Raw genomic sequence first — 18,888 nt, 5'->3', positions numbered from 1 at the left:
TCTTACTGGTTCATTCCAAATCTCAAGGTATTCCTCCTCTGTATTTTGTATTAAAAGTCTAGATGGGTAAGCTGTTAATTTGATCCATATGTACTATAGTTTTTTTATATAAAAAAAGTAACAATATTTTTCATTTGATCAATTTAAAAAAATAACATGTCAACTTGGAATATGTGAATCACCCCCCAAATAATTATTTCACATTTTTTCTTATATGTATTGGGTTGTGGGCATGTTTCTTGCATAAAGTTTCATGATACAGTTTTCACATATTATGCATATTGATCCACCTCAAAGGGTTGGTTTAGTGGCAAGTCGGAACTTGATAAACTCCTTAGGAAGGGCATGTCAAGCGTTCAAAACCCCACGAATCAATAAATTCCTTGGGGCCACCCTCCAGGTCGAGTTGACCTTTGACTAAATCAATTGCATGTAGGACTTCCTGAGAGGGCAATGTGTGTGATCATGGGATTAGTCTCACCCGATGGGTGGGGATACCAATTATAAGCAAAAATAAAAATAAAAATGTTGTGGTTATTAATAGGGGTGCACATGGTTCAGATTTTGACAAAATTAGAATCGAACCAAACATGATTAGTTCTACAAATTTGGAATTAAACCAATCCAATTACTCTATAGAACCGAACTAATCCATTCTCAGTTCTCATGCCTTCAAAATAAAAAAACTAGTATTTTTTCTTTCAAAAGAGGAATCCTTTGGATCAGATCATAAATAATGACTATTTTTAAAATGAAAATGATTTTATGATAAAATCTTGATTGAAATTTGTATAAATTGAAAAATTAGAGGAAGCTCAATGAGATTAAAAAAAATTACAAATTTAAAATTGTTATTTTGGATGAATTAGTGAGAAACTAATTCATAAATGGTAGATTAGCGAATCCAAGTCTAAGTTCATATAATATATTTCATCTAACAAACACGGCATATAGGTTCTCGTAAAAAAAATAAGGAATCAAACTCTTTGAGTAATTTTTTCCATAAATAGATAGATCCATTTGAGAGTTGAGAAAGAGATTTGTATACATTTTTTTTATGAGTTTTTGTTAGAAAAAAACAGAGGAGATGAAGTTGAAGACTATGATGAGTTACCACTTCGTAACATACTAACACAGTTGAGAGAGAGAGAGAGAGAGATGAGTTACCTCTTTGTTTTCTGACGAAGTGGCAAGGTGAAGGAGACGAACGACGGTTAGATTTTCCTCAAATTTAAAGAAAAGAGAAATAGAGAATAGAAGAGCGAAACTAAGAGATGACTTTATTTATTTATATATTATAATAGATACTTCGGATTGATTCGATTCTATTATATTCTTAATCCAGAATTGAACCAAATCAATCGGATTTTTTTTTAATAATTCACATCCGAATCAAATCATGTTCAATCCGAACCAATTCAATCAAATCTAAAAAGTTTCGGATTGGTTCAGTTATCGGATTTACCCAATCCAATGTGCACCCCTACTCATTAATACAAGAATCACGAATTAAAAAGTTATAATAAGATCAAGATGCTATTGTCACTTTATATATATTAAAAAAAATAGTGTCCGCGTGGTGGCTCATCTATCACTTACGTTGTTGTATGTGAGATAAAGCATCGACTTTTATCCACGTCACTCCTCCAGCTATTCGATCACACGCGTACCAATATTAGCCAGTATCCTGTACACCAAGAAGTCTATTAGTTAAATCATTTCAGGTATATATTTTGCACTACGTGGCTTCTTCTCTGTCTCAATAATGTTGGACTATTATTTTATAGACATACAAATAATAATAAAAAATTAGTTTAATCGATGACTTTTAACCACAGATTACATATGAAGCAAAATTAAAATATGGAGTTGGATAGCTATCCCACTTTCTAAAGTACATGATCCACCCCAAAAGGTGATTTGATGGGAATAAAGGGTCAAGAAAAATGGAGATATGACGGTGTGCGCCGCCCTGATAGGTTTACTAAAAGATATAAATATGTACCCACTTGGTTGTGTGGAGTGTAGCCAACAAATTTCGGTCCCACTCTCTATTGTGGGGAAATATTCGATGCCCCTACGTCCTACGACAATTTGTTGACTTATTATTTATTTATTTTTAATAAAACAAGTTGTAGTTGAGTTGATAATTTTATAGATAATAAGTTAAACTTTTAAAATAATTTTTATTTATTTATAACAATTTGAAATATTTTATTTTCTTGTTCAATTCTACTAGGACCAATAGGCACTCACATTATTTCAGTGGCTTCAAATCGATTCCACTTATTTTAAAATTGAAATCTAAATCAATAAAAATCGGAATCAAAAAAATATAAAGGTTTTGATTCTCCTTAGGAACAAAATTGGAATCGACCCATAAATCAACTAGGGGTGTCAATTGAGCCCATTGGCACACTAACCAACCTGATTGTGCCAAACAACTTAATCTTGAGCTTGTAAAGATGGGCCAGATTAAAAAAAAAAAAAATCTATCCATCAAATCCGGGTCAGGCTAAGGCTTAATAATGGTTAGACGTATAATTTACTTATAAATAGATGAATGATTTTATAATTTAATATATTAAAAAAAAAAAAAAAAAAACTAACGATAATCTGATGCTCTTCTTTCAAACCCCCCCAAATGCACTTCATGACATGGAAGTTACAGAATCATAAATCTTTTTCTTGTGTATCTAGAAGCAAAGGATTTACAGTTCTGTGATGTGTGATGGAGACGTACAAGGCCATCTAAAAAAAGAGTGTCAGATTATTTTGTCTCTAAAAAAAATAATCAAAACATATTCTAAGTAACAATTTTACTTTTATTTATAACTATTTTTCAAATAAGATATACGTTGAACCTATATTTTAATGAAAACGACTAATAGTTGGCTTTCAATCAATTTAAAAACATGCATAAAATTAATTTTTTTTTATAGAATTCGAAAATCAACTTGAGCCAACTTAGTTTGATAGGAATATAAGAACGATTTAAATATGACCTTTTTCTTTAGGGTCGAATTAGGACTCATCTAAGTTTGGCTCAAAGTCATCCATTAACATGCCTACCACTATACTTATCATCATTTGATCCACCAAACCATTGGGCAATTTCAATAATGATGTCCAACCATTGGATTCAGGTAATTTTAGGCATTTAGATATAATATTTTAGAATCAACAATCTCTTGATTTTGATTTGCAAAAGATACAATCAATCTTTTGTGATCATGGAATTGACTTAAAGAGACGTGTGTAAAAAAATTTGCCAAATTAAGAATAAGAAAAGGAAAACTTTACAATTAAAAGAGGTAGTTATTGGTTTTAGGAACTCTTTCCTTAAGAACTACTTTTTATATCAGGTATCATAGTTTCTTTGACAAGTACCACACCGTATAGATATTAGAATAGATAAAAAAATTTCTCAAAAAAAATATTTTACTAGTGGTATTGAGGTGTGATTGATTAACAAAAATGTAACCGCACAAATATTAATTGCAGAAGAAAATTTTTTGTTGTTGTCGATTTCTCAAGAGTTACCCCTAACAATCGATTTTTACTGTTATTGATGCACATGAACGAATAAAATCACACAAAAAAAAAAAAAATGGGAGAAAAGACAAGAAGCAAGATTTGTTAACGGAATTTGTCATAAATCTAGACTACATCCCTAGACTCAGCCATTCCACTATTCTTAAAGCAAATACAAGATTTACAAAATATAGCCTTATTTAATTTTTTCCTCTCTCCCAAAAGTCCTCTCATTTTTTTTACCTAATAACTCTCTTTATATAGATAGAAGTCAAAACTTAAAAAGAAAGTAAAATCATTTATATTCTCTACAAAATCTATTTTTATGTAGAAATAAATATTCTCTAGTCAATTATGAGACTTTCTAATTTTTAGATAAGATTATAATTTTAATCAAATAAAATCTAAATTCAAAATATATCAATTAATATCTCAAGATTCGTATTAATTATTATTTGATCGATCATCGATATTTACCTTATTTACCTCACATATTTAATATCGATTTTTCCATCTATAATAATCTATTTTCTAATTATATTATCTCTTTTGATCAAACTAAGCATGGTTTTAGTGATGCTAAGAAAACCTTGTACAAAGACGGGAGGAAACTCTTTTGTTTGTTGTAATTGATTAATATATAACAATCACTTTATAGTCAGTTTGTTTTTGTTTTTTTTTTTTCTTTTCTCAAAACAAGGGAATATTATTTATCATTATTTTAATATACTCTTTTTTTTTTTTTTTTTCCTTCTTAATGTTATCTTTGATGGATCCCAATTCCAACAATATGGAACACCAGCCACTCATTGACTTAGACATTTATCACACTGAGTGGGAATCCATAAAAAGAGAAGGATCTGGATTTCAAAAGCCATGGCATGCTTATAATCAATGAAAATAGATAAAAACAAGTATCAAACAAAGATTTCAGTAGGTCAGATATAATCTCCCCCTATAATTCAATAATTAAGATCTGAAATTGAAAATCACCCAAGAAATAATAGAGTTATAATGGTCCATTTTTCATAGCTCCACTCTTCATCCATGGTTGGGTTAGATGGCACACGGGCCCACTGTAGACCCCACAAGTCGTGATCACAATCTGATTGAACGGTCCAAAACGTTTCCAATGGGACAATTACCACCATTCATGGTCTTTTTTTTTCTTCTTTCTCTTCAAACTAATGGAGCTGAGGGTGCACGAATTGATTGTCTCTTCTATCAATAATGGATCTTTGTGACTTTAAGTCACAATGATATAATGCTCTCTTTTGAAAAACATTTTTCTTTCTAATTAAGGAAATATTTCTGACCACCCATCTATGTGGTATTAAAAACATAATTGTGTGCCACACAAATGTAGAGCAATTTTTCTTTTTCTTTTTTTAGTAATATTCAAAAAAATTAAAAATTTATTTTCTATCTTTCGATTTTAGATTTTAATTTTAGATCTGGGAGTTCATTGAATGTCAATTTTAAAAATCTTGGCTCAATTCAAAATTGTGCTTTAAAAAAGAAATTCTAAGCTAAAACATGAACTCTGGAAGGTTGAGGCAAAACATCCCTTAATACGGAGCGGATCCTCTGTAGCTCCGTTTTCCTATAGTTTTATGTACATTTCCCTAAAAATCTTATCTAAGTCATGTTGTTTCAACATGACCTCTCCACTATAGAAGGAATACTACAGGAAACTACAGGAAAAAGTACTATAAAGGTTATGCTCCCCTCTTAATAGGAGTGGGAGCGTGACTAAGTCATCGTTACCTAATTGTTCCCTTTTTTTCATCAGTATTCCACTCGGGCTCCTTGCAACGCACTTATCCAACAAAGTAAAGAGAACATATGTTGTAATGTCACAAACCCATTTCTTCTACAATCTAAAATTTTCACTGTATGATGGGTAGGATAATTGATATTAATTGGATGGTGCCGAAGAAACTGAGCCCATCACAATGCGAACAAAGAACTAGGGCTTTCTTCAAAAAAATTTCAACAAGATGGGGTTTTCAGGGGCGTTGAAGATGATGGGTTTTGGTTTAAAAAAAACCCAAAAACATCATTTTGTATATTTTCCAAAATTTTATTTAGAAAATTTTCTGAATTAATTGAAAAGAACCCCCATCAAAGAATTATTGAATCCGAACTTTATTACTATGGCCAAGGAAAATCTAAAATCTTGAAACAATGGTGTGAATGACTCACAGTTTACATTGTTACCAAGTCTAGAATGTTCCGTGAATCAATTATATATACTTTATATGATATTTCAGTTAAAAATGCATACAATTGTAATGGTCATGATTTCATAAGAATATCAATTTTTTTGTGAGTACCAACTATTAAGGTTCATGGGCCAAACACAACCTCATAACCATGATCATAAGGTGAGGGTTGCCTTCCCTTTATATGCCGCATGAATTGGGCTCCCACAAGCGATGTGGGACTATTGTTCTATCACCCTCCCTCACATGGGAGGGTGCAGAATAAAGGAAATGCTTCCTCACATCCAGAAACATATGGGTCCAACTCTAATACCATATTAAGGTCCATGGGCCTAATTCAATATCAAAATCATGGTCGTAAGGTGAGGGTTGCCTTCTCCTTATACACCGCAGATTGGTTCCCGAAGTGATGTGGGACTATGTTCTAACACCAGCTACCAAATAATGTTGTTGCTTCAATTTTATCAAGTTCAGAACAAATCTTCAGTCCAGCCCGGTCCGTTGGACTTGGGTTTGGTCCATGTGGGTCTAGAAATTATGGTCTATTAGTGAAGGATAAATTCGTAAATTCGCAAGTAAGCATCAGCACTACACAGTACACCAAATCTGCAAATACCTTATCAGTCCAAAGCCAAGCAACTGTAACCTCCAAACCTCCGATTCTAAACACACACTTCCAACAATGGCGGCTCCCTTAACTCGTCTGGTACGAACCCACTAATCTAGTAGACCTCCCATTTACATTCTTTTCCATTTATGCCCTTAGCTTTTTCTCAAATTTTCACTTGGGCTTCATTTTCTGTTTGCAGGTAAACGTGGGTCACATCGCTACAGACACACGAAACATCTCACAGTTCAAGGTTCTAAACCAATCTTGTAATGCTGTCAAATTACGAAATTGCCCGTCCCCTGCATCCAACATCTTATCGTCTTCGACTTTCTTGTCTGGTTGTTTGGGTATTGTTCCTTCCACGACTTGTCCGTCTCCGTTCCGTTCCTGTCAAAGGAGAACCCGTTTCGTTAGCTTGGTTCGAGGCGCTGCGCAGGTCAAATTTGGTTCATTTCTGGGTTTTCTTTATTGTTTACTTTTGGGTTTATTGCTTTGCATTTTAGGGTTTTGGGATTGTTGGGAATTTAATATTAGGGTCTTGTAGTTTTGTTGGTTGGTTTTGGAAGAAAAATTAAGGCTTTGTTTGTTTTTTTATGTTATTTAGATAAATTGGATTTCGGAGTTTTATCAGACTCTTAGTAATTGTTTGTTTCATAAATTTTTTGAATTTTTTTTTGCTGTAGTAATTGTTAAATTTGGAATGATAAACGATTGCAAAGCCAAGATTTCAGATTTTTGACATTTTTTTTTTTTGGTTTTTTTTGAATTTGTAATGGAATTTCAGGAAGTGACTTTGCAATCTAAAGTTACCCACAAAGTATATTTTGATATAAGCATTGGGAATCCTGTAGGACCCTTTGTGGGAAGGATTGTGATTGGGTTGTTTGGTGATGATGTGCCCCAAACTGCAGAGAATTTCCGTGCTTTGTGCACAGGTTGTGTTATTTAATTAATTATTTTTTTTTAGCGGTATTGCCCTTTAAAGTTCTTGATTGAATTGTGCTCTTGAATGGGTTTTGTTTTTTAATTTCAGGAGAGAAGGGCTTTGGGTACAAGGGTTCCGCGTTCCATCGTGTTATTAAAGATTTCATGATTCAAGGAGGAGATTTTGATAAAGGAAATGTATGTGCTCTTTGCATCAATTTGTGACTACTTCTTATATGATTTGGTTTGGTGGTAAGAAAAGTATATTAGAGTTGTAGTAGGTAGTTTATTAATTGAAGGGATTGTTTAGTTTGTTTCCAACTTAACATATTAATGTGAAAAAAAGAGTTTCTGTGGTTGTGGAAAGCTTTGTGGTTTTTGTAGGAAATGTAAGCTATTAGTTAGTTTCAAAAGATATACTTTACTTGAATTATCAATTGGGAAATTTGTGGTAGTCTTAGTTTTTTTTATTCCTTTTTGTGTTCTTCCAGTGTCGTTAACATTGTCTTTACTCATTGAGAAATGTGTTTCTTTAGCTCTCGATAACTAGTGAGCTTTGATCTTGATTTATTGAAAGGTGACTCTTTACTTACATTGCATGTGTGAGCATTTGCATAGAAAATCTTCCCATGGTTTTGAAAAGTTTCTGTCATTCTTCTTTCCTATTAGGGTGGTTTTGGCTCTTTGCCCATATACGTTATCTAATGAATGTGGGCTTGGACTGTTGTTTCTAACTTTTAGGTATTTCTAGCGTAAGTTATCTCTAAGCATTTTAACCTCCTAAGTCTCTGAATTCTTGTCTTGTTGAGATAGTTGTATCCTTTACTCCAGACCTTAAAGCGGCATTCTGTTCTTTACTTGATAGACTGCATGTGCACATGTAATTGCTTTTTCTATCCTTTAGATGGTCTCAGGAATTTTATCAAATCAGCCTAAAGATTGCAACAGTCAAGGAAAATTCTAGGGAATGGTGGTTAATAATTCAATAGAATTTCATTAAAAATTGGAAAAACTTGTTGATATTGTTATGAAGAAAAGTTGATTGAAGAATTAGGTCCCGGGTTGGGTCTAGTTATATCTTCTTCAGTTTGCAAATGGTATGATCTTTTTTTCCTTTTGCATCACATGCTATGGTCATTGACATTTATGAAATGTGTCCTTATTGTTTTTGAGGAATTTCAATAAAAATTGGGAAAATTTGTGGATGTTGATATGAAGAAAAGTTGATTGAAGAATCTGAGGTCCCGAGTTGGGTCTTGTTATATTCCATCTTCAGCTTGTAGATAGTATGATCTTTTCTTCTTGTGCATCGCATGCCACGCCCATTGACATATATGAGGGGTGGTTCGTTGTTTTGAGGATATAAGATCTTTCAAAGAACAAGGTCTCAGGTGCCTGTAAGGGGGTTAATTTGGTAGAGATTGTGGGAAATTTGAGTAGCATAATTGGTTAGCTGCCTAGGTTCTATCCCAGGCTTCCCCTTGGAGCAAGTTAGGACTCTAGTTGAGAGATTTAGGAGGGTAGTTGAGAGATGTAGGAGCGAATTATATGGCTCATTGGTAGTTGATGTTGAATACGAATTTCAGGGTGTGGAACTTTCCTTCTCATCTAGACCTTCTTATTTGGGAACCTGTGATCGAGAGATTCGAGAGGAGGTTGGCCATGTGGAAGATTAGCTTCTTCTCTAAAGGAGGGGAGCTAACATTAATCGATAGTATCATGTTAGCTTACCAATTTATTGATTCACTTTTCTTCTTTTTTTCAAGTCCCAATGTGTTTGGCTAATGAGGAAAAGAAATATCATTTTTTGGAATGGATGAAAGCATAGTATTAAATTTTGACATATTTCCATTTCCGCAAGTTCCGACATGAAATTTAATTGACAGTTATTTTTTAATATATATTTCGGTGGAAATCACTATTCATTTTGCCAATTATGTCAGTGAATACTGAATTTGACCAAAATAATCAAATTCTAGTTATTAAAACACTAGATTTCAGAGGAAATATTTTGGTGAATAGTAAAATTATTTGTTTCCAAGTTACTGAATTTATGCTTTTATTTTCTACTTTTGTCATCTGAGAGTAGTTGGCCCCTTGGCCGCAATCATATTTGATGTTATGGTATTAGGCAATTTATTGACTAAATTGATGGAAATTGGACTTATTCTATCTTTTGATTGGACATGCATTTAGAACTAACACTTTCTTGGCAATTTATAAAGTACATTCCTTTATGAGTGACCATGTCCATCCATTTCTTAATTCTTTGAAAATGGTCCTGTTTTGCAGGGAACTGGAGGGAAAAGTATTTATGGCCGGACATTTAAGGATGAGAACTTCAACTGTAAGTTGATCCTCACCTCATGTTTGCAAAGATAGCATTAGTGCGAGTCTTACACATGCACAGAGGCATGGGGCCCATCAGTCATTGGATTGTACCTAGGAGATTTCCAACGAAAAAATATGTAATCAATAGGTCACATCCATTTGGATTTGTTGTGTTCTTTGGTCAGCGAAAAAACTGCACTGATCATCCAAAAGCCTATAACTTAAATAGTTCCATTCATGTCTACTTTATGATTTCTTAGACTATAATATCTAATTTGGACTAATTGACCAGTGATTATTCTTATTATTAGTATTATTATTTTTTGCTTATTCTGGGTATCCCCACCGTTCGGGTGAATCCACGGTCACACGCACCGCCACCTCGGAAAGTCCTATGTGCAACTGGTTGAGTCGAGGGTCAACTAGACCCTAGAGGGTGGGCCCAAGGAATTCAGAGCTTCATGGGGTTTCGAACACTTGACCTAATCTTCCTGAGGAGTTTGGCAAGGTTCAGCTTGCCACTAGGCCAACCCCTTGGGGTTGACCAGTGCTTACTTATCCACTGATTGGGAGCCTTGTATTCATCTCTCTATGTTTGGTCATCTCCCTCTAGTTGGCAAACTATATTTTCTCATGTATGAAAAAGAACTTGATTGAAGTTTTATCTTTTTCTTTTCTTTTTTTGTTTTGTTGCTCTTTGTGAGGCCTCCTCAGCCTCCTTGTACTCTTTTCCACTTTATCAATAGATTATACTTATCAAAAAAAAAACTTGCGCATATTTCTGAAGTACCGAGATTTTTCAGTGACTCACGTGGGACCAGGAGTTGTTAGTATGGCAAATGCAGGACCCAACACCAACGGAAGCCAATTTTTTATTTGCACTGTTAAGGTAATACTAACTCTTATTTTATTGCATTCTTCTTACTCCAATTACAATTGCATTCCCAAAAAAGTTTAGATCATTACCACTGAAATAACTAAAAAAGTCATGTTTATTTTTATTTTTTTCTAAAATGATTGATGATTCATGTCTCAAGTGACTAGCTAAATATGTAAACTAAACTGCATGAAAAAATAAAAATCATCGATTTAATTTCTTCATGTTTTGAAGTCTGACAAAAGTGAATGAACCATGGGGCTGGAGAGGGTTCCATCCCAGGACAATACGTGCACTACCACAGACTAGTTGAAATAGGCTTTGCAAATAAATGTTTCCAACTTGACAACCTTGTGAATTTGATGAGATGCAGACACCTTGGTTGGATCAGAGGCACGTGGTATTTGGGCAGGTTTTGGAGGGCATGGACATTGTCAAGTTGGTCGAGTCACAGGAGACGGACAGAGGTGATCGGCCAAGAAAGAAAGTGGTGATTAGCGAATGTGGCGAACTTCCGTTGGTCTGAGAAGTGTCTTGGGCTATTGGAAGTATTGAGGATTTGTAGTGTAGGGTTGGACCAATCCATAATCTTGTTTTTTTTTTCTTTCATCTTCTGTACAAGGATATAGATCAGTACATGATGAGCTGTGACCGGATTGAGAATTCATTTTGGAGAGATGAGGGGATGTGGTTGGTATTTAGAATATTGGGTTTAATCCCTTGTTTAAGAACATATTGCCAGCTTTATGAGTTGGCCTATAAATAAAGAACATGGGCTTAGGCCATTTTTTATTACTGGATAGTTTCAATGACTCTCATCCTCTTATGCCATGTGGTGAACTCATTAGCCCCCCACTGGCTCATTAATGTTTAGCTCACCTTTTCTTCTACCTCTACCGACTGATACGATGGCTTTGATTTTTGTTCTATTGTTGGGACATCATCCTCCGATGTCCTTCACACTGTATATTAGATGTCATGTATATATGGGAAGCGTTTGAAGGCCTTAAAGAGCGCCAAACATTGTGCCAAACATTTTTCAATATATGGGTTAGAAATTTCAGAATGGGCTGATTTTTGTGAGGATGATCTCTATGGTGAGGAGATCCTTCTGGTAAAAAGTCAGCTCATTCCGAAACTTTTAATCTAAGTAAACAAGTTGAAGAATCGTGAACCGTCAAATATTTGTAAACCACTTTTAATGGGATTAGAAGTTTCGAAATGGGTTGATTTTTTGTGAGGATGATCTCTATATAGAAAATTCTAACCCATATTTTGAAAAATATTTGGCTCTCTTTAGGGCCTCCAAATGCTCCCCTATATATATATCCTTCACACTTTATAATAGCAACATATGGTATGCTTATCATCATCAGCTTGAAGCATATCAATTTGCCTCTTGGGGTCAAATCTTGACTCTGGTTTTATAAAATTGGTCAAGGACGGGTGGTTGGACCTTCAATGAACCCCCAATATTGATCATCCTTGTTTGTATTAGAGATCATCATCATTGAGATTTGTGGTGGGGTCCAAGATTAAAAGGTCGTATTTCCTGGTTACTTGGAACTTTGAAGGCATGGAGGCTATTTTGGAATCCATCTTTGCTGACTTTTCCCTTTCAATGTGTAGACTATTGACTTTATGGTGGTAAACGAGAGATGGAGGAAAACAAAAGAGGTTCATGTCTGCTTGTTCTCTGTCTTGACATCTTAAGCAATTTAGTCATCCCCCATGCAATATTTTAAATCTACAAAGAAGGAAAAAAAAAATTCAAGTGATGTTGTCTACATGGTGAAATTGCTTTAGAATTTGAGTGGTCTTTTACTTTTAATTTTTACAACTAGAATTTTGTTTCTATATAAAAAGGTTCACAAAAGTTTTTTAATAATCTTATAAGAGATGCTTTTGTCGTAGCGAGAATAGAGTTTTTTATACATGTACAACTAATTCTTTAGAATAATGATAAACTGACTCCCCCTCCACTTTCCAGATGTGGCATGTGGATAAAATCATAGATATTTTTCTCGGGATACATGACTGCAAATTCCCATAAATATGTGTAGTTGTGTATCCCAAGAAAAAAAATCTATGATTCTATACACATGCCACGTCAAGAGAGTAAAGGGGGAGTCAGAAAATCATGACTCAATTTGAATTGAATAATGATTTTTTGATCCCCCCCCCCTTTGGACATACTCTCTAGACGTGCCATGTGACAGAACCATAATTTTTCTTCCTCAAGATACACAATTGTGCATGTTCAAGATACACAATTGTGCATGTTTATTGTAGATGTACACAATTGAGCATGTTTATGGAGATGTACAATTGAACATCCCAAGAAAAGAAGATCTACAATTTTATCACATGCCACGTTGGGAAAGTTGAGGGGGAGTATGTCGGAAGGGGGAGCCAGAAAATCACAACTCATTTGAATTTTATCATCCTTTTTCAATTGCTTGTTCCTTCGAAATATAAAACTTCAAAGAGCCGTGATGAATGCAAATTGTACAAGATGTGCGATTTTGTGCCCTTGCCACATTAGCCGCATACCAAGACCGTGTGCATTCATCATTATTCAACTTCAAATCGATTACATTAAATACCGACCCTTGATAGAATTTCAAAAAAGGTTCAATGGTCACGACCTTCACATCATAATTCGAATTGGTGGCCCCACTAGATGAGATCCGTTTTGATTTTTTCTAGGATCATATAATAAGATCATGCAACTTGGACCCAAAAAAAAAAAAAATTGTTGAAAAGATCTTGAATAAAAGAAAAAAAAAAAAAAACGATCACGATGCAAATCAGAGAGTGTTGTAGAGATGCAAAGGAAGCTATGATTTATATTGAAAGATGAAAAACTAAGCAAATGGAGAGGGAGTGACATAAAGACCAATATAGTTCATAGACTAAGAATACAGATCAATGTGCAACATCAATTATCAACATTAAATTGGAGTCCTAACCCTGAATAAAGGGCAGTCGTCTCAAATTTGGAACCAGCATAAAAAATAACTTTGAATCCATTAACATGGATACAAACTCATTAGATATGGCTCAAGAATGGTAAAATTTGTATTGTGTAATAGGACGATGATGAGTCGAGGAACATAAGTTGTGATACACAACTTAAAGAATCTCAACTCTCCAGTCGACAAAGTTGACCAGAAAAAAACAAAACAAAGGGGTGATGGTAAAGGGAACAGGAATGATTAGCAAAATACCAGTGAGACAGAAATTGAATGGAAACTAGCACCATGAAAAACACAAGAGGGGACTTAACCCTACATGAAAGTAGAGATGGAAGATTAAGAGATCTCATGATATGTCTGTAGAACCATTTGGTATTTCATCGACAAACAATATAAGTTACAGTGACAGTTAGAAATTACAACTTTTGTTTCTAGTGTTGTATGTCAAACTACAATTGTGAAGTGTGCATGATCAAGTGAGCGGTGTCGCCACTGTGTGAGTGCATAAGGTCTACTAGCTACATCAGATGCAAGTTGGGGAGAAGTTCAAAAATTTGTAGGCTACAGAGAAATATGATTCATTCCATGGTCCATCTAGTCAAAGATCATATTATAGTATAGATGAATGGCTGGATACTCCTATATTGGTGTTTGGGAACAATTCCAGCTGAATTTTGTCGGTTGAAGCTATAGTTCTGATTGTTTGAGAAATGGGTTTACCTTCATTATCGTGCCTGACAAGTCAGACACAAAAACAAGCTTTTCACTTTCATCTTCTGGGAATGAAGAGAAACTGAATAACGATCAATTAATGTCTGTTTAGTGGAAGAAAGAGGGAAGATAGGGACCTCATCGCTGACTATGGGGCCCTTGAATGAAAAGTCCTACGCGGAACAAGAGTAGTGACATCAACATTGACCTTGAAACCCACAAAATGCATGTAACATATCAAGCACATAATTTCAAAACCTCGGTTTAGGACTGCTACCATAAATTGGCCAAATCCTAACAAGTCATTTGTAGTTAATTGTGTTCAACTACCATAAATTGAAGCAGAAGATGATTTATTGAATTTTAGGCACTTCTAGCTTAGGCACGTGTTTGACGGGTTTCCCTAAGACAGAATTGTGCCTCTACACTACATGTGTGATGCTGAAGAGACTGCACCCCCAACATTCAAGAGTCTTTGGTGAAGGAAGGCATCACACCAACTCCTTCAACTCCCAAGAGAACCAACAACTTAGTGCCCTTGGTCGTAACAATAGAAGGAAAGAAAATTAGAGGAACTGGAGGAAGAACAATCTTGGTAACATCATTTCATTTTGCTTGTGTGCATTTTCAGAGAACATGACTTATTAAATGGACCTCAATCCTAAACAATCATTGATTCCTAGTGAGATAATTGGGGATGTGTGGCATAAGATCCAGTAATGACTAACGAGAAGAACGTGGGCCACAGTTTCATGGGCAATTCTCCAACAGATGATCCACATAAACAAACAGATCTCCAACCATTACATAAAGGGGAAAAATTATTAAAAATTTAGTTAAAAAGGAATTATCATTAAAGACCAAAACCCAGGTGGATTCATTTATCAATTGTGCCTCAAAGGGAAGACCTTTTGCTAGAGACAGTGTAGAACAACATCTTGAACATTCTAGAAAGCCAGAGTAAGCTTGCATCCGAACCCAAGCTCGACCCAGTACTAGAGGCATAAGTATATATTTTCCACTCAACTGTCTTCTCTCTAGTTGATGTGGGAATAAAATGTTGCACAACAAATGAAGAAAAACACACAAAAACAACATATCCGGTGGGAGACTTTAGGCCTCAATTTTTCATTCGCCCAAAAGTTTTAATAACCAAGTGTACCATTCTCATGTCTTTACTGCATGGATGCGGGACCTATAATGAGATGAAACTTGTGCAGCCTACTACCCACCCAAATGTGTGTCTCAATTGGCTCTACTCAACAGAGAAACACCAGGAATGTTTTTTTGCTAAATCCAGGACAAGAAGTGTGGTACCATCACCTTGAAGCTGAAAATTTTAGGTGCCATGTTAATGGGCATTTACGAAAATTAGTATGGATTTTTTCACTATCATGATCCGGAAAATGAGGGGAATGCCCACTCCCCATTCCTGAGCTGCGTCATCTAGGGAAACAAATCTTTGAAGGTGCATGCAAGCCTAAGGTTCTTGCATGATATCTAAGAATCCAAAAACAGAAAGGTTACGTTCCGCTTGAGGTTATACCAACAGATTATGGAGATTTCTAGCTAAATCTGGAAGGGCTCATATGAAGTTTGCCGATACCATTCACAGCAGCACTGGGTATGACTGACCCAATCACGATAAGACTAAAACATAGCCCAAGAAGCAAAATTTTGCACCTTTAAGCACAAAAGATGAATGACCGTGCATCTTTTTCTCACCAATATAAACCAGACAAAATCATAAAAGTAAGCTTGAAACTGTCAACACATTAACATAAAATCCCTGAATTATGAAGCCAAACTTTCAGTCTCATCAGATCAACAAACACCTGAATTGGGCTAAAAGAATTCAGCATTTGACAATAGATCAACATCTCAGAATTATATCCCATTTCAATAGATCCTATAGCAGAAGCAAAGATCGTGATTGATCTAAACTAGCATAAACATTAACAGATAACATGGTTGTGCATCAAAATAGAAGAATATAGAAAACCTTCACAAGATCCAAGAGAAAAACCACACAAGTATGACCACGCAAACCTAAATTTTCTTTCCACAAACACGCCGATCACCACTCCGTGGGATTCTAACAACAACAACAAATCATCAAATATAGCTTACAATATTATCGACACGCCTGAAATAAACAAGAAAGTAAGGGGCCAATCCCAAGCAATTCAGCTATGCACAGTTCCACCTGCACATTTCCGAATCAGAAGCAATTCCATTATAATTAACAACTCTCAAAAGAAGATTACATACAAAATTGAAAAGAACCCAAAAAGCACCTGCATTTGAAGACTAGTATGAATCTGTGGAGTGAAAAAAAAGGGGGCAGAACCAATACCCAAATCCAATCCCTATGACCCAAATTCATAAAAAGACTGAATCCCCACAATTCTCTTCCTCCAAATTCGGCAACTAAACAGAAAGGAATCTGTTCCTCCCAGATTCTCCCTCTAATGTCCTGAGTCTTGAGAATCATCGTCGGCAGAAGGTGGTTGTTGCTGTTGCTGCTGCAGCTGTTGGTGGTGTTGCTGATGCATGGGTCGGGGGGCAGCAACGCCTCGGTTTTGCCCCATTTGTTGGTAGAACTGACTCAAGGCCTGAGCATTCAAAACCCCAATATTACCATCTTGAGAAAGCCCAAGCTCCAATCCTGGTAATTGCTGATTGTTTCCACCCAAAATTGAGCTAAAACTCATAGGACCCAGATTAGAACCTGGCAATTCAAACCCTTGGAAACCAATTCTCGACAAGTAATTCGAGCTTTCAGAGCCCAAATTCGATGTTGATGGTCCCGAAGAAGGAACGAAACCGGCCCCAATTCCACTGACAGAGGGCCATAGTCCTGTGCCCACAGGTGATCTACCCAAATTAGCACCCAACATGGCCCAATTGGTCCTACCACCAGACCCAATACCTTGTCCCAACTCATCGATCTTGGGATGTAATCCACCCGAAACAGAGGTACCCTGTTGGGTCACAGAGGATCCAACAGAAGCAAGAGCAGAAGCTGGTATTGTTCCAGTGCCCGTAGCCGCGATGATCGATGGCTCGGCTTGCTGTAACAACCACTGTATGGTTTCTCCATCAGATTTGTGGCCCAATTCTCTTGTTAATTGGAAAATCCTTGCTGCACATAAAGCAGGCATCCTTATTCTTCTCCCTCTACCATCGACCTTTGTGTGTCTATCTTTGTTTGAGCTTCTCTTGGGTGCTAATTGTTTCTTACCCTCGTCTTTGTCAGCAACAACAATCTGAAAATCCTTGATTTCTGCTGTTTTGTTCTCACCCATATCTGATTGTGGTAGACTCAAGAACTTGGGTACCTCTTGTGGTTGCTTTGAGTTCTTGGGATCCATGAAAAACAGAGATGACTGACTACTTTGACCGAAGAAGGTGACCCTGAAAGACCTAGACTTTCATGGGGTTTCACTGTTTTTGGTAAGGAATGAACTTGTTTTTGTTCAAAAGACCAAAGAAAAATTGAAATACCCAACTCAAATAAGATACCCATTTTTTCAAAGTTACTCTCTTGAAAAAGGGTTTTAACTGTTTGTTTCTAATCTGCGTGTCTTCTTTACTGTTTGTCTTGTGGGTTCTGTTTCTCACTCCCCTCTCTCTCTATATATATATATTATTTTGTATTTTGTATTTTTTTTTTTTTTTTACTGTTGTGTGTTTTGACTACCTTTCTTTGATAGCTACTTCAATAGAAAATTTCGCCACCTTCTCATGTTCCATGGATTCCTCTCACCCTCAATCCCACTGTGCATCTCTTGTAAGTGACTCAAATGTACAGTTGGCATTGCTGGCAGAGGTACACCTGGTAGTCCCTGAATAGTGTGGTGGGGTGTCTGTAGTCTCTAGTCTCTACCACTCCCCAACAAAGTAAGAAAAAATAAAAGTTAAGTTTATTACTAAAATTGGAGGGAGAGAGAGAGTTGCTTCAGTTACTATATAAGTTATTTTTTTAAATGGATTTCTCTGAAGTGGAGCTTTGGACAGTTTTGAAGATGGTCCTATTTTCTGAATGTGGAGAGCAAAACTTTGTGAATCTCAACATTCAACAAGGGAATCTTAGCTTTTCAAATATGGGTTGAAAATGATGGAAAAGAAAACTTCCTTGGTGAGAGATAGGGAGTCATGTAAAGAAAGAGAGGCCTCCATCTCATGGGGTATGTTGTTGATGTGAACAGCAATTAATTGGAAACAGGTTTGGAGAGCATTTTAGCACTTTTGGAATTTAAAAGCAGTTGTTGAGATTCACATGATCTTTTGGTAAAAATTTAGCAAAATTTTGAAAAGCACTTCTTCTTCTTTGGAAGCCGAAAATGACCATGGTTTTAAATCTTGGTTTCATGTCTTGCATCAATCATGAACGATATTGAGATGACTAGGGTGAGTAATAGTCTCGGACAATTTCAAGGTTTTTAGATATTTGAATCAGAGAAGAAGAAATGATATCTTGATTTTGGCATGGTATCTCTTATTCATGAATGATATCAAGAGGACTCTAGTGAATTATCTCAGTCTTGGATAGTTTCTCATTTTCAATGCTTGTGAGAATCTAACGAAACTTAAATTTTACAATATTTCCCAAGGATAATGACCTTTTTTTTTTTGCTTTGGCGGGCCACACAAACCAACCACCCTATCACGTGTTATAATAATGACGTTATATAT

At 35.5% G+C, this 18,888-nt stretch overlaps 1 protein-coding gene and 1 pseudogene across 2 annotated transcripts; one reads left to right on the top strand and one right to left on the bottom strand.

Annotated features, from left to right (window-relative positions):
- The first annotated feature begins 6,303 nt into the window (after positions 1-6,303).
- PNSL5 (cyclophilin 20-2) lies at positions 6,304-11,296 on the top strand. The gene is made up of 7 exons (XM_086453472.1): positions 6,304-6,465; positions 6,569-6,805; positions 7,154-7,304; positions 7,403-7,491; positions 9,586-9,640; positions 10,428-10,513; positions 10,875-11,296. Exons 1-7 carry the CDS (start codon positions 6,442-6,444, stop codon positions 11,025-11,027), a joined length of 795 nt encoding a protein of 264 aa, XP_086309598.1. The 5' UTR covers positions 6,304-6,441; the 3' UTR covers positions 11,028-11,296.
- Positions 11,297-16,102: 4,806 nt separating this feature from the next.
- Positions 16,103-17,789, bottom strand: LOC147395126 (transcription factor TCP20 pseudogene; annotated as a pseudogene). The gene is made up of 2 exons (XR_015181603.1): positions 16,488-17,789; positions 16,103-16,396 (listed from the first exon to the last, which is right to left on the bottom strand). The product of XR_015181603.1 is annotated as a transcription factor TCP20 pseudogene (transcript).
- Positions 17,790-18,888: the final 1,099 nt, after the last annotated feature.

Source organism: Akebia trifoliata, chromosome 9 (assembly GCF_017979445.1).
Source record: "Akebia trifoliata isolate Shusen 1 chromosome 9, ASM1797944v1, whole genome shotgun sequence".
Lineage (NCBI taxonomy): Eukaryota > Viridiplantae > Streptophyta > Magnoliopsida > Ranunculales > Lardizabalaceae > Akebia > Akebia trifoliata.
This window is presented reverse-complemented; position numbering and strand designations above follow the sequence as displayed.

Coding starts and splice junctions, on each gene's coding strand:
- PNSL5 (XM_086453472.1), top strand. CDS start 6,442: ATGGCGGCTCCCTTAACTCGTCTG. Junction 6,466..6,568: donor CGGCTCCCTTAACTCGTCTG/GTACGAACCCAC, acceptor TTCTGTTTGCAG/GTAAACGTGGGTCACATCGC. Junction 10,514..10,874: donor TTTTTATTTGCACTGTTAAG/GTAATACTAACT, acceptor GATGAGATGCAG/ACACCTTGGTTGGATCAGAG.